At 42.5% G+C, this 14,206-nt stretch overlaps 1 protein-coding gene across 1 annotated transcript in view; it reads right to left on the reverse strand.

Annotated features, from left to right (window-relative positions):
• LOC124873285 (desmoglein-2-like) overlaps window positions 1-14,206 on the reverse strand; it is a 41,358-nt gene that overhangs the window by 8,449 nt on the left and 18,703 nt on the right. Inside the window, exons 10-11 of the mRNA XM_047373811.1 lie at window positions 9,255-9,476; window positions 1,516-1,758 (exon numbers count right to left, since the gene is read on the reverse strand). Coding sequence (XP_047229767.1) covers window positions 1,516-1,758; window positions 9,255-9,476 — 465 coding nt within the window. The remainder of the gene's footprint in view (window positions 1-1,515; window positions 1,759-9,254; window positions 9,477-14,206) is intronic.

Consider the following 14,206-nt stretch of genomic DNA (forward strand, 5'->3'; position numbering starts at 1 on the left):
CCTGAGAGGAGTTCGGTGAGGCCATGGAGAAGGACTACCGGTTGGCCTCGAAGCGATTCTGGCAAACCGCACGGCCCCTCAGGAGGGGGAAGCAGTGTTTCGCAAACACTGTTTACAGTGGGAGTGGGAGGCTGCTGACCTCAATTGGGGACATTATCGGGCGGTGAAAGAAGTACTTTGAGGTTCTCCTCAATCCTGCCATCACGCATTCCCTGGGGGAAACAGAGGCTGGGGACTCAGGGTTAGACTCATCACCCAGGCTGAAAATCACCGAGGTGGTTAAAAAGCTCCGCGGTGCCAGGGCATTGGGGGTGGATGAGATCCGCCCTGAGTACCTCAAATCTCTGGATGTTATAGGGCTGTCATGGTTAACATGCCTCTTCAACATTGTGTGGCGGTCGGAGACAGTGTCTCTGGACTGGCAGATTGGGGTGGTGGTCCTCCTTCATAAGAAGGGTGACTGCAAGGTGTGTTCCAACTACAGGGGGATCACACTCCTCAGCCTCCCTGGTAAGGCCTACACCAGGGTATTGGAGAGGAGAGTCCAGCCGATAGTTGAACCTCGGCTTCAAGAGGAGCAGTGTGGTTTCGTCCCGACCGTGGAACACTGGACCAGCTCTATACCCTCTGCAGGGTACTCGAGGGTTCATGGGAGTTTGCCCAACCGGTCCACAAGTGTTTTGTGGACCTGGAGAAGGCATTCGACTGTGTCCCTCGTGGTGCCCTGTGGGGGGTGCTCCAGGAGTATGGAATCGGGGGCCCTTTATTAGGGGCCATCCAGTCTCTGTACAAGCGGAGCAGGAGTTTGGTCTGCATTGCCGGCACTAAGTCGAACCTGTTCCCGGTGCATGTTGGACTCCGGCAGGGCTGCCCTTTGTCACTGGTCCTGTTCATAATTTTTATGGACAGGATTTCTAGGCGCAGCCAAGGGCCGGAGGGGGTCTGGTTTGGGGACCAGTGGATTTCGTCTCTTCTTTTTGCAGATGACATGGTCCTGCAGGCACCCTCTAGCCAAGACCTACAGCATACGCTGGGGCAGTTCGCAGCCGAGTCTGAAGCAGCTCGGATGAAGATCAGATAAATCGGAAGACAACGAGTACGAGTGTTTTCTCTTTGTGAAGCACTATGTGACTTATCTGAGAAAGGGCCTATAGAAAAAACTGACGTACAAATTTCAATCTCTCTACAAAAGGATTTAGGATTCTTTGATTCAGCTTGTTCAGCTCAGTGCTATTTATAACTAAGCAGTGTGATAATGTCTGTATCCTTGTGCTAGTTTTTGCATTTCCTCTGAAGCATGGCACCACCCTGCTCTCGTCTTTCCTTTGTTTTTAATCTGAATATCTCACATGTCCAACCTAGGCAGAAAGCTTGTAACAATGTAAAGCAATAGGACCAGAAACCTCTATAAAAAGTTTCATTTTTCCAAGACACCATCTCTCATTTAGCAGCTTAGAGCTGTTAAACGCGGTTTAGCATGATCCCTCATTGTAATAAGAACGGAGTCACACTTACGTATTAAAAGCATAAGTCCCAGAAAAAGAAGTCCGATGGCTGCAGCTCCTAACTCTGTGTTTCGCTCAAATTGACTGCTGGAACCTCGTTTTGCACAGACAACTCCATCCTCACAGACACAGACATGGACTGTCATTTTTTGTGGTTTTGGACAGGCAAGTCCCTGTTGGTCTTTCACCACAAACAGCAGGTTGTAGACACCAGGCCACATCTCCTCCTGCGCCCTCACAATAGCTGCAGTCTCTGTCAGATACAAGACATTTGATATGCATTATTGAAATGTTCACATTCTAATTTACTTTCAGTGAGGTGCATGTAAGGCTAATAGAAATATACATAGATTACAAAGCACATATAGTTAATGAGGATCAAATCAGCTCCACACTGAGATGAAACTATAAAAAATATCTTTGTTAGATATACTTTTCTGGCAGACAAACTCAAGCTGGCCACATTATTTTAGCACGACTTACACTCACCGGCCACTTTATTAGGTACACCTGTCCAACTGCTTGTTAACGCAAATTTCTAATCAGCCAATAACATGCAACTCAATGCATTTAGGCATGTAGACATGGTCAAGACGATCTGCTGCAGTTCAAACTGAGCATCAAAATGGGGAAGAAAGGTGATTTAAGTGACTTTGAACATGGCATGATTGTTGGTTCTAGACGGGCGGGTCTGAGTATTTCAGAAACTGTTTATCTACTGGGATTTTCACGCATTACCATTTCTAGGGTTTACAGAGAATGGTCCGAAAAAGAGAAAATATCCAGTGAGCGGCAGTTCTGTGGGCGCAAATGCCTTGTTGATGCCAGAGGTTAGAGGAGAATGGCCAGACTGGTTCGAGCTGATTGAAAGGCAACAGTAATTCAAATAACCACTCGTTACAACCAAGGCATGCAGAAGAGCATCTCTGAACGTACAACACGTCAAACCTTGAGGCAGATGGGCTACAGCAGCAGAAGACCTCACCGGGTGCCACTCCTGTCAGCTAAGCACAGGAAACCGAGGCTACAATTCGCACAGGCTCACCAAAATTGGACAATAGAAGATTTGAAAAACGTTGCCTGGTCTGATGAGTCTCGATTTGAGCTGCAACATTCGGATGGTAGGGTCAGAATTTGGCGTCAGCAACATGAAAGCATGGATCCATCCTGCCTTGTATCAACGGTTCTGGCTGGTGGTGTAATGGTGTGGCAGATATTTTTTTGGCACACTTTGGGCCCCTTAGTACCAATTGAGCATTGTGTCAAAGCCACAGCCTACCTGAGTATTGTTGCTGACCATGTCCATCTCTTTATGACCACAGTGTACCCATCTTCTGATGGGTTACTTCCAGCAGGATAACGCGCCATGTCATAAAGCTCAAATCATCTCAGGCTGGTTTCTTGAATATGACAATAAGGTCACTGGACTCAAATGGCCTCCACAGTCACCAGATCTCAATCCAATAGAGCACCTTTGGGATGTGGTGGAACGGGAGATTCGCATCATGGATGTGCATCTGACAAATCTGCTGCATCTGTGTGATGCTATCATGTCAATATGAATCAAATACTCTGAGGAATGTTTCCAGTACCTTGTTGAATCTATGCCACAAAAGATTAAGGCAGTTCTGAAGGCAAAAGGGCTCCAACCCGGTACTAGCAAGGTGTACCTAATAAAGTGGCCGGTGAGTGTATGTTTACTATTTTTTTCTGGATGCCGAAGCTGAAGTATTGCTGTCCTGTAGACTGGTGATTCTCAACCTGGGGTACCAGAAAGACCCTGCAGGCCGCTGGTAGTTTTACATATATTCAAAATAATATCACACTAAGACGATCAGCTGAAGGACGTATTAATAACAATTACATTATTTGCATCATATGCTTTTACACATACATCTTCCTATTAAGAATGTGTTAATGGAATTAAAATCAGGTAAAACAGCATTAGACTAGTGTCAATTGTTCGCTTCTGTTATACACACACAGCTTAGATCTTAAATTAATGGAGGAGTTGCTGGAGCCTTTGTATTTTATCCAGAGATGGGCTCAATGTTTTTCTCTTTATGATTGTATTTGAAATCTAATCTGTGAAATAATTATCTAATGTGGCCATTCAATCTTTATGGATTATATTGATTTTGAATATTAATATGGTTACAAATATAATGTTCCAGTGTGTTACGCACCCTTGTGGTTGGGTTGGGCATTTGCCTCCTATGTGTAACATTGATTGCTGATGTGGGACACCTAAGGACCAGGGGCCTCATGTACTAAAGATTGCACAGCTTTCATTCTAAAAGTTTGCAGTAGGGAGAGATTCTGAAACTTGTGGCGCACAAAATAATTTAGATGTACAAACTGTGTGCAGACATGTCACCGCACACTTAGCTTTCATACATCCCACTTTACTGTGAATTCTGCATGTGGTGCTTGGATCGCTCGGTCTCTGCCCATAATTCAATTCAATTCAAAAATACTTTATTAATCCCAAAGGGAAATTAAATGTTGTTGTAGCTCATTATGAGGGTTTCCTCAAAGAGCCGTTGTAGATGCTGATGGCCGTGGGCAGGAAGGATCTCCTGTAGCGCTCCGTCTTACAGCAGATCTGAAGAAGCCTCTGACTGAAGACACTCTGTTGTTGTAGGACAGTCACATGAAGAGGATGCTCATGGTTCTCCATAATGTTCTTCATTTTATGAAGAATCCGTCTTTCCACAATGATCTCCAGAGGTTCCAGAGAAGTCCCCAGAACAACTGGAACCTTCTTCTGGGCCAGGCTAAGGTTGAAGAGGTGCTGCAGAATCCCACAGAGCTGCTCTGCGCAGGCCTTCAGGACTCTAGGGCTGACATGATCTGGACTTGCAGTCTTATTTCGATTCAGTCTTTCCAGTTGTCTCTTCACTTGACTTCTTGAGACACACAGGTGGAAGGGGGAAGCAAAGGAAGCATCAGCATCTTCTGATATGGTTGAAGGCAAACATGTAGAAGCAGAAGGGTCTAGGGCTGAGGTGGAAGATAAAAAATGTGAGGTGTTACTGGACAGCTGTGGGTCAAAGGAAGGTGGAATGTCTGTTTGGCTGTGAGCAGGAGAGGAGGATGCGAAGCTTGTTTCTGAACCGAACCTATTGAAGAATGTGTTCAGTTCATTGGCACTGTCCAGACCTTCATCAGTCCGATCATCCCTATGCCTGAAGCCCGTGATCTTCTTCATCCCTGTCCACACATCTCAGATAATGTTTTCCTGGAGCTTTCTCTCCAGCTTCTTCTTGTACACCTCCTTGCTGTCTCTTATCTTGACTTTAAGTTGCTTCTGTAAACTCCTCAATAATTCTCTGTCTCCCTCTCTGAAGGCTCTTTTTTTCTTGTTAAGCAGGTCCTTCAGGTCACTGGTGATCCAAGGTTTGTTATTTGGGAAGCATCTCAGGGTTCTGGTGGGGATTATGTTATCCCCACAGAAGTTTATATAGTCGGTTACACACTCAGTCATGGCATTGATGTCCTCTCCATGTGGCTAGCACAGTGTGTCCCAGTCTGTAGCCTCAAAGCAACCTTGCAGAGCTTCTTCAGCTTCCTGTGACCATTTTCTCACAGTCCTCTTTATTACAGGTTGCCTCTGAACAAGGGGCTTATATTTCGAGCAGAGAAAAACAAGATTGTGTTCTGATTTGCCTAGAGGAGGTCTTGCTGTAGAGATGTATGAGTCCTTGACATTTGCATAAAACAACTCCAATGTTTTGTTTTATCTGGTAGAGCAGCTGACAAACTGTTGAAACGTTGTAGCAGAGAGTGAAGCATGGTTAAAATCACCAGAAATTGCCACAAAAGCATTGAGGTTTTGTGTCTGTAGCTTAGCAACAACGGAGCTCATGGCATCACATGCAGTGTCGGCAACAGCGGAAGGTGGAACGTAAACTGTTGCCAAAATAAAACTGGTGAACTCTCTGGGTAAATAATATGGACAAAAAATGACTGCCAACAGTTCAATATCTGGAGTGCAGAGATGACACTTCACAGTTACATGTCCTGGATTACACCATCTGTTGTTCACAAGTACTGCCAGTCCACCTCCTTTACATTTGCCGCTCCTCTTTAAATCTCTGTCTGCTCATATGGTTAAAAAGCCCAGCAGAGAGATGCTGGAGTCGGGGATATGATCCTGCAGCCATGTCTCAGTAAAACACATAATATTGCATGCCCGGTACTCTGGCTGGGTCCTTTGTAGGGCTTGGAGTTCATCCAACTGGTTTCCCAACGATCTCACAATGCCCATCATAATTGACGGAAGAGATGGTTTGAACTTCCTCCTTCTCTCTCTTCTCTTAGCTCCTGCTCTGCATCCACGGCGTCTCCTTTTCAACTCATCAGGGATTTGGGGTTGTAGTTGAAGTATTATTTGAGCTTTTGAGATATTAATCAGCTGCTCCCGGTTGTAAGAAACAACTATTTGTACTAATGTGTACAAATTTGTACTACTTTGCACATATGCAAAGTAGTACAAATAACCCGAAAGAACACACTACGTGTCCAAATAACCATGGCAACGTTGCTGCTACAGTCCGTGACGGTTCTTTTTGGTGGAAAAACACCACGAGGGATTTTTGTAGCAAATTACAGTAAACCAACAACTTTTTTAATGACATCAGCAACTAAAACCTGACTGAAAATAAAGCGTTTGTCGGCTCAAACCCGTTTAGTTCTACAAGGTCTGCATCAAATCCAAATGGTGCTGTCTAGTTGTTGCACTAAGCTTAGTCATAGCTCAATGCTGATTATAATAATGACCTGAATATTCCTCCCATATTTCTATTAGGAAGACTGTCACCACAGGACGCCACATAAAAATATAAACAAATTACCAAGAAGCCAGCCATCACACATGGAGCCTAATTGAGGTTTGTTCCCAAATATTGTTATTAGATTAATTATAATTATTTTTATAGTATAAAGGAATCATGAGTTGAGGAGGCCTTCATGCCAGTGCATTTGTGCATCACAAATAGGTTGCACATATATTAAATAAAATTGCTTTCTATTCACAGAAACAAAAAAAATAAATCACACAGTTGGTGCCCTTATAGCAGTATGAGGGCAGTCCATAGCTCTGATTACAGTCACAAATCGGCTTTTGGCCGCAAATAAGAACCACAGTTTAGGAGAACTTTATATATCTGAGTGAAGACTGTTGAATACCCGACCTGTCAGTCAGCTCCGTCTGAAAAGCTCGCAGCATGAGAACTTGAACTGGCACGGTTCCTCCAGGTATCCATCTAAAGCACTGAGGCCAGCTCCACACTAAACTCCAAATAATTACCCTGGGAAATCTGAAGCAGCTAATAAGCCATGCATCATCAAGTGCCAGGAAAAAAAAACGCTCACTCCACCTTCTTCCATTGGCGATGTCCTCCAGCTGAGCCAATAACGCGCAACTTTTCACAGCTATTTATGGACACGTGTGCTTGTCTACAACTTGTCCACCTTAGTAATCATCAAACCTGACTTGTTAGGAATTAATCTGCTGATCCGACACCGTTTTATTTTTCAGTGAGAATGAAAATGATTCTTTTATGATCATTTTTTGCTCCTCAGCGGACAGATCGATGAGCATTAACATCTACAGGTGACAGAAACAGAGGACGTTTTACAGTTTATATCCGACTGAAGTTGTTTCCATCATTTTTTGAGGCGTGTTACGTTATTGTATGAGGCCAAATGTGATTCAGTTTCATCACTAGGGTTTAAACCAAAAAAGGTCAAACTCATGAAAAAACATCAGGTTTGATGATCCATGAATTCAATAAAACTGAATATCATATTTTAGTGTATTTAGTGGTGATTTATTATTGCTGATCGAAAGTGTGCATGGATTTCTGCAAACTTTCATGCAACGCTCATTTTTGTACATGCCAAGTTGTGCGTAAAACATTGTGCAGCAAGGTTTTTGTGTGGACAACACTTTCACATTTATTCTCTACTCATGCACACCATACACCCGCCACTGTTTAAACTGACTTCATATTAGAAACTTTTGATTTATAACTATAGTTTTGTTGAACGTGTCTCCCTTTTTTTTGTGGGCTTTGAGCGAGGTCATAACACCATGTAATGTATTCCTAAGTGTTTTGGAGAATTTTATGAGATTTCTGGGGGAATATCTCCACATTCATCATATGTGTCTCCTGAAATACACATCACCTACTATTGATTTGGTGGGACATTCCAGGAAGTGAGGAGGACATTAAAAAGTGGACACCTAAACAATCCATCAGATGAAAAATAACAATGAAGAAGAAAAGAGCCTATGTGCCATCTTGATGGACTGAGCCAGACTGACAGAGAAAATTATCTTGCTGTATGTAGTTTTTATCACCTGCTGCCGCCTATCGGCATCATTCCCTGCTGCACTCCAAAAACCCTGCTATTTTTCTACCAGCCTTCTTGACAAGATTATTCTGTGTGATTCTGTGTCCCATTTTCAGCATTCATTACTAACAAAACTGGATAAGTGATATTTAATTTGTCAGCTGTTATAAACTAACACAAGGTGCTTGCTGGGATCTGATCACCTGCTCCAGCCCCAGGGACGTTGGTCCAGACTCCCTCAAAATAGAGAGAAAAAGGTTGGACTCCTGTCCTTGCTACACCTGAAACCTGAAAGACCAAACCGGTTGTCTCAACTGAGACAACAGCTTTTTAAAATCCATTTCAGCTTTGCTGAATGTTCTCTCATGATCAGACCCTTTGATTCTTTGTAGGAGTAGTTTATATGTTCTTTGTTTTTCATCTTGATTTTATTCTAATTTGGTTTATTAGTTATAATTTCTAATTAATAAATGTGTGTAGATACATATCAGTTTATTAGATTCAACTGGTAACTGGCACATTCCTGTTGTTGGTTGAAAAGAAGTCATTATGCTGAAAAACTGGGCATTTTAAATGTATAATAACTGACAACTTAATAGAAAAGACGTTCATCTCCCATTGGTAAAAACTGCTTAGTTAAATGAGTTACTAATCATTATACACTTATATATTTTAATAGAGGACTAAAATACACTATAGGAAAACATTGTATTAACTATATTGGACAAATGTTTTCATAATAAAACATATTCATCGGCCTCACTGAAATCTACAGGCTGATGCAGCCTTCAAATGAAACACTGTAGATCACCTGAAGAAAAAAAATATGAAAACATGTCAAACTTGTGAGTCTTCTAGCACTGTTTTGTAACATAATTTGGAACTTAATTAAGTCTGGTTTTACTGAGTTTACACAAAGCCTGCCTCTCAAAGGAAGTGTGGCAATAAAGACATATAATTAGCTGTGATGCCCTTAAGATTCTTCAGACTGATTAAAAGAGAAAAAAGACTCTCAGTAAAAGGGTTGAGTACCACTGCTGTACACTTACTGTGTGGACAGACTCTAGATACACACCATTCTTTTTAATAATTATCGTATGCATAATAAATCACCATTTACACAGCTGAGATTATGTCTCTGTTTTTTTCACAATGGCAACATGTGAGCACTGCAGACTGTAAGCTTGTTTTTCTTTGCAAAAGCCTAATCCTACTATTGACAGTTGAAAAAAGTCAGGTTTTCCCATGTTGTGACTTTTTCATTTGACATTTTTTAAAATAAAATAAAAACTTTTGAAAATCTCAAAACACATCATAATGTTATTTCCATCAATAGTTGCATCACACAACTTTTCTTCATGGTGAAGAACTTTTAATAAATTCCCTTACCATTGTAGTGCTCCACTTGCCAATTTCCCCTTCTGTCCTCTGAGACAATGGTAAATTCAAAAGGTGCTCCATTAGGATGTTGATCTTCATCTTTAGCATTGACAATGACACTGTCCTTTGATGTGCACATAGACTGGAAGTCACTGGTCAGCATGGGGCAGTTGTCATTAAAATCCTCTACCTGGATGGCTATAGTTCCAGTAACCGTTTTAGCTGGCATGTCTGTCATGGAAAAGTAAAAACAGTATATAATTCACAGTGTTGGTTTGCTCTATTTTTCCCTCAGTAACACAGTTAAGGACATAATCTTTATCCTACAAATAATGTGCTATTTCCCCATAATAAAGCTCCTTTGTTTATTGGGATAAAAATTTGTTTTGGAGTTTTTTTTTCTAAAAACTTGATAATAGAGTAAACGCGGAGAACAAGTAGGAACCATACTAGCTAGTAAAACAGGTGCATACAATGTAAATTTACAAATATCCTTAAAAACACACAGAAGTCAGATGACATTTATTAGTAAAGAGTGAAGATTTTAACATTTATTTTTCTGTGGTGGATATGGATGTCTGAATGTCGATGACTTTGTTTGTTCTGTTAAATCCAGATTACATTTTATTCTAACGTCTTCTAAAATTTTTCAATATATTACATGTTAAATGTATTTATCAAAATTATTTGTATGATGTTAATGGACAGTGATTTGTGATGGGGGCTTTGTGGTTGCACGTTTTATGCATTATCTGGAAGAAGATGTAGATTCTGCCATTTTAAGAACCTCTGAGCTAAGTCCAACTGACCCCACAACTCTGAAAGAAAATTTTAATACAGTAGGTCTTTCTCAGGCAATGCTATCCCAAATCGTAAAGCGTCTATTTTGTTGATCATTTCCTCAGTTGATCATTTCCTCAGCAGAGGGAAGCAACCTCATATCTATCTCCAAGGGTGAAAGTAGTTTTAAATTCTTGCCGGTGCTTTGGGGCGGAGCTAGTGGGGGGGCTGGGGAGGCACTGGGGGTATACATACATATATATATATATATATACAGGGGTTGGACAATGAAACTGAAACACCTGTCATTTTAGTGTGGGAGGTTTCATGGCTAAATTGGACCAGCCTGGTAGCCAGTCTTCATTGATTGCACATTGCACCAGTAAGAGCAGAGTGTGAAGGTTCAATTAGCAGGGTAAGAGCACAATTTTGCTCAAAATATTGAAATGCACACAACATTATGGGTGACATACCAGAGTTCAAAAGAGGACAAATTGTTGGTGCACATCTTGCTGGCGCATCTGTGACCAAGAGAGCAAGTCTTTGTGATGTATCAAGAGCCACGGTATCCAGGGTAATGTCAGCATACCACCAAGAAGGACGAACCGCATCCAACAGGATTAACTGTGGACGCAAGAGGAAGCTGTCTGAAAGGGATGTTCGGGTGCTAACCCGGATTGTATCCAAAAAACATAAAACCACGGCTGACCACATCACGGCAGAATTAAATGTGCACCTCAACTCTCCTGTTTCCACCAGAACTGTCCGTCGGGAGCTCCACAGGGTCAATATACACGGCCGGGCTGCTATAGCCAAACCTTTGGTCACTCATGCCAATGCCAAACGTTGGTTTCAATGGTGCAAGGAGCGCAGATCTTGGGCTGTGGACAATGTGAAACATGTATTGTTCTCTGATGAGTCCACCTTTACTGTTTTCCCCACATCCGGGAGAGTTACGGTATGGAGAAGTCCCAAAGAAGCATACCACCCAGACTATTGCATGCCCAGAGTGAAGCATGGGGGTGGATCAGTGATGGTTTGGGCTGCCATATCATGGCATTCCCTTGGCCCAATACTTGAGCTAGATGGGCGCGTCATTCCCAAGGACTACCGAACCATTCTTGAGGACCATGTGCATCCAATGGTTCAAACATTTTATCCTGAAGGCGGTGCCGTGTATCAGGTTGACAATGCACCAATACACATAGCAAGACTGGTGAAAGATTGGTTTGATGAACATCTCCCATGGCCTGCACAGTCACCAGATCTAAATATTATTGAGCCACTTTGGGGTGTTTTGGAGGATCGAGTCAGGAAACGTTTTCCTCCACCAGTATCACGTAGCGACCTGGCCACTGTCCTGCAAGAAGAATGGCTTAAAATCCCTCTGACCACTGTCTTGGGAATTACATATACAAGTCCTGCAGAGTGGTCAGAGGGATTTTAAGCCATTCTTCTTGCAGGATAGTGGCCAGGTCACTACGTGATACTGATGGAGGAAATCGTTTCCTGACTCGCTCCTCCAAAACACCCCAAAGTGGCTCAATAATATTTAGATCTGGTGACTGTGCAGGCCATGGGAGATGTTCACCTTCATTTTCATGTTTATCAAACCAATCTTTCACCAGTCTTGCTGTGTGTATTGGTGCATTGTCATCCTGATACACGGCACCGCCTTCAGAATAAAATGTTTGAATCATTGGATGCACGTGGTCTTCAAGAATGATTCAGTAGTCCTTGGCAGTGACGCGCCCATCTAGCACAAGTATTGGGCCAAGGGAATGCCATGAAATGGCAGCTCAAACCATCACTGATCCACCCCCATGCTTCACTGGGCATGCACCAGTCTGGGTGGTTCGCTTCTTTGGGGCTTCTCCACACCGTAACTCTCTCGGATGTGGGGAAAGCAGTAAAGGTGGACTCATCAGAGAACAATATATGTTTCACATTGTCCACAGCCCAAGATTTGCGCTCCTTGCACCATTGAAACCCACGTTTGGCATTGGCATGAGGGACCAAAGGTTTGGCTACAGCAGCCCGGCCACGTATATTGACCCTGTGGAGCTCCCAACGGACAGTTCTGGTGGAAACAGGAGAGTTGAGGTGCACATTTAATTCTGCCATGATTTGGGCAGCCGTGGTTTTATGTGTTTTGGATACAATCCCGGTTAGCACCGAACATCCCTTTGACCTCTTGCGTCCAGATTTAATCCTGTTGCATGTGGTTCGTCCTTCTTGGTGGTATGCTGACATTACCCTGGATACCGTGGCTCTTGATACATCACAAAGACTTGCTGTCTTGGTCAAAGATGCGCCAGCAAGACGTGCACCAACAATTTGTCCTCTTTTGAAAATTAAAAAGAGAGATCATATTTCTCCTATTTTAGCTTCCCTTCATTGGCTCCCTGTTAAATTTAGAATAGATTTTAAAATTCTCCTCCTCACATATAAAGCCCTTAATGATCTAGCTCCATCATATATCAGAGATCTGATTGTTCCATATATTCCTAACAGAGCACTTCGTTCTCAGACTGCAGGTTTACTGGTGGTTCCTAGAGTCTCTAGAGGTAGAATGGGAGGCAGATCCTTTAGTTATCAGGCTCCTCTCCTCTGGAACCAGCTCCCAGTTTTAGTCTGTGAGGCAGACACCCTGTCTACTTTTAAGGCTAGGCTTAAAACTTTCCTTTTTGATAAAGCTTATAGTTTGAGTGGCTTAGTTGGTTGGAGTAAGGGGGAGTCAGGTTTAGCCTAAACCGGCTCAGTTATGGTTGAGGTGCAAACACACCCTCCATTTCTGCTACCTGTATGACCCCTTCTCTTTTCCAATGGTTATAATCAGTCTGACAAAGAGAGGTATCCCAATCCTTGTGGTTTTTAGTATAACAATGACCATCAGTGGGACCCTTTGTGGGGTGCCTTGAGACGACATTGTTGTAAATAAGCACAGTTTAACTAAATAATCTGAACTGAAACTATTTGTGTAGTTATGCTGCTATAGGCTTAGGCTGCTGGAGGACATAACGACTACTTTCACCCTCTTCGCTACATTCTCACACTACTCTCCAATTTTGCATTATTTGCTGTTATTCCAGCTTTTAACTTTGTTCTCTCTATTCTCTTCCTAGAAGGTACACCTGGCCTGGCTCTGTGTCCACCTTTCTGGAGAGGGGAATCATCCGAGCTTCTGCTGGCAACAACTTAATGCTCACCCTGTACCGATGATCCACATAGCCCTGTCTTTTAGTGTTTAAGCCTTTCTCTCTCCTAGACATGGCAATTCACTGAGCTTAACTGTAACAAACTCTTTGTGCTCTCTTTCAGACTCTAACCTTGAAAACTGGCTCAGAGTTTATCTGTTCTTTCTTTCTAGGTGAACAACTAAATGAGCTACATCAATCAACATTTACTTTTCCTTCCCATAGAAAGTACTCCTGGCTCAGTGCTTCTGTGTTCTTTTTGTGTCTCTGCTCTGTTCTCTCAAACCCCCAGTCGGTCGTGGCAGATGGCTGCTCACACTGAGCCTGGTTCTGCTGGAGGTTTCTTCCTGTTAAAAGGGAGTTTTTCCTCTCCGCTGTCGCTACATGCATGCTCAGTATGAGGGATTGCTGCAAAGTCAACGCCAGTGACTGTCCACTGTCTCTACATGCTCAGCTGGGAGGAGGGAATGCTGCAAGTCACTGACTGGATGCAATCTGCTGGGTTTTCCTTAGATAGAAAAACTTTTTATCCAATTTGAATAAAAAGCTAACTCCGACTGCACTGTTCAATGGTTAGGATTAATTGGAATGTATGTACCTGACTGTTGTGAAGTGCCTTGAGATAACATGTGTTGTGAATTGGCGCTATATAAATAAAAACTGAATTTTGAACTCTGGTATGTCACCCATAATGTTGTGTGCATTTCAATATTTTGAGCAAAACTGTGCTCTTACCCTGCTAATTGAACCTTCACATTCTGCTCTTACTGGTGCAATGTGCAATCAATGAAGACTGGCTACCAGGCTGGTCCAATTTAGCCATGAATCCTCCCACACTAAAATGACATGTGTTTCAGTATCATTGTCCAACCCCTGTGTGTGTGTGTGTGTGTGTGTGTGTGTGTGTGTGTGTGTGTGTGTGTGTGTGTGTGTGTGTATATATATAAATATATATATATATATATATATATATATATATATATA

Source organism: Girardinichthys multiradiatus, chromosome 9 (genome assembly GCF_021462225.1).
Source record: "Girardinichthys multiradiatus isolate DD_20200921_A chromosome 9, DD_fGirMul_XY1, whole genome shotgun sequence".
Lineage (NCBI taxonomy): Eukaryota > Metazoa > Chordata > Actinopteri > Cyprinodontiformes > Goodeidae > Girardinichthys > Girardinichthys multiradiatus.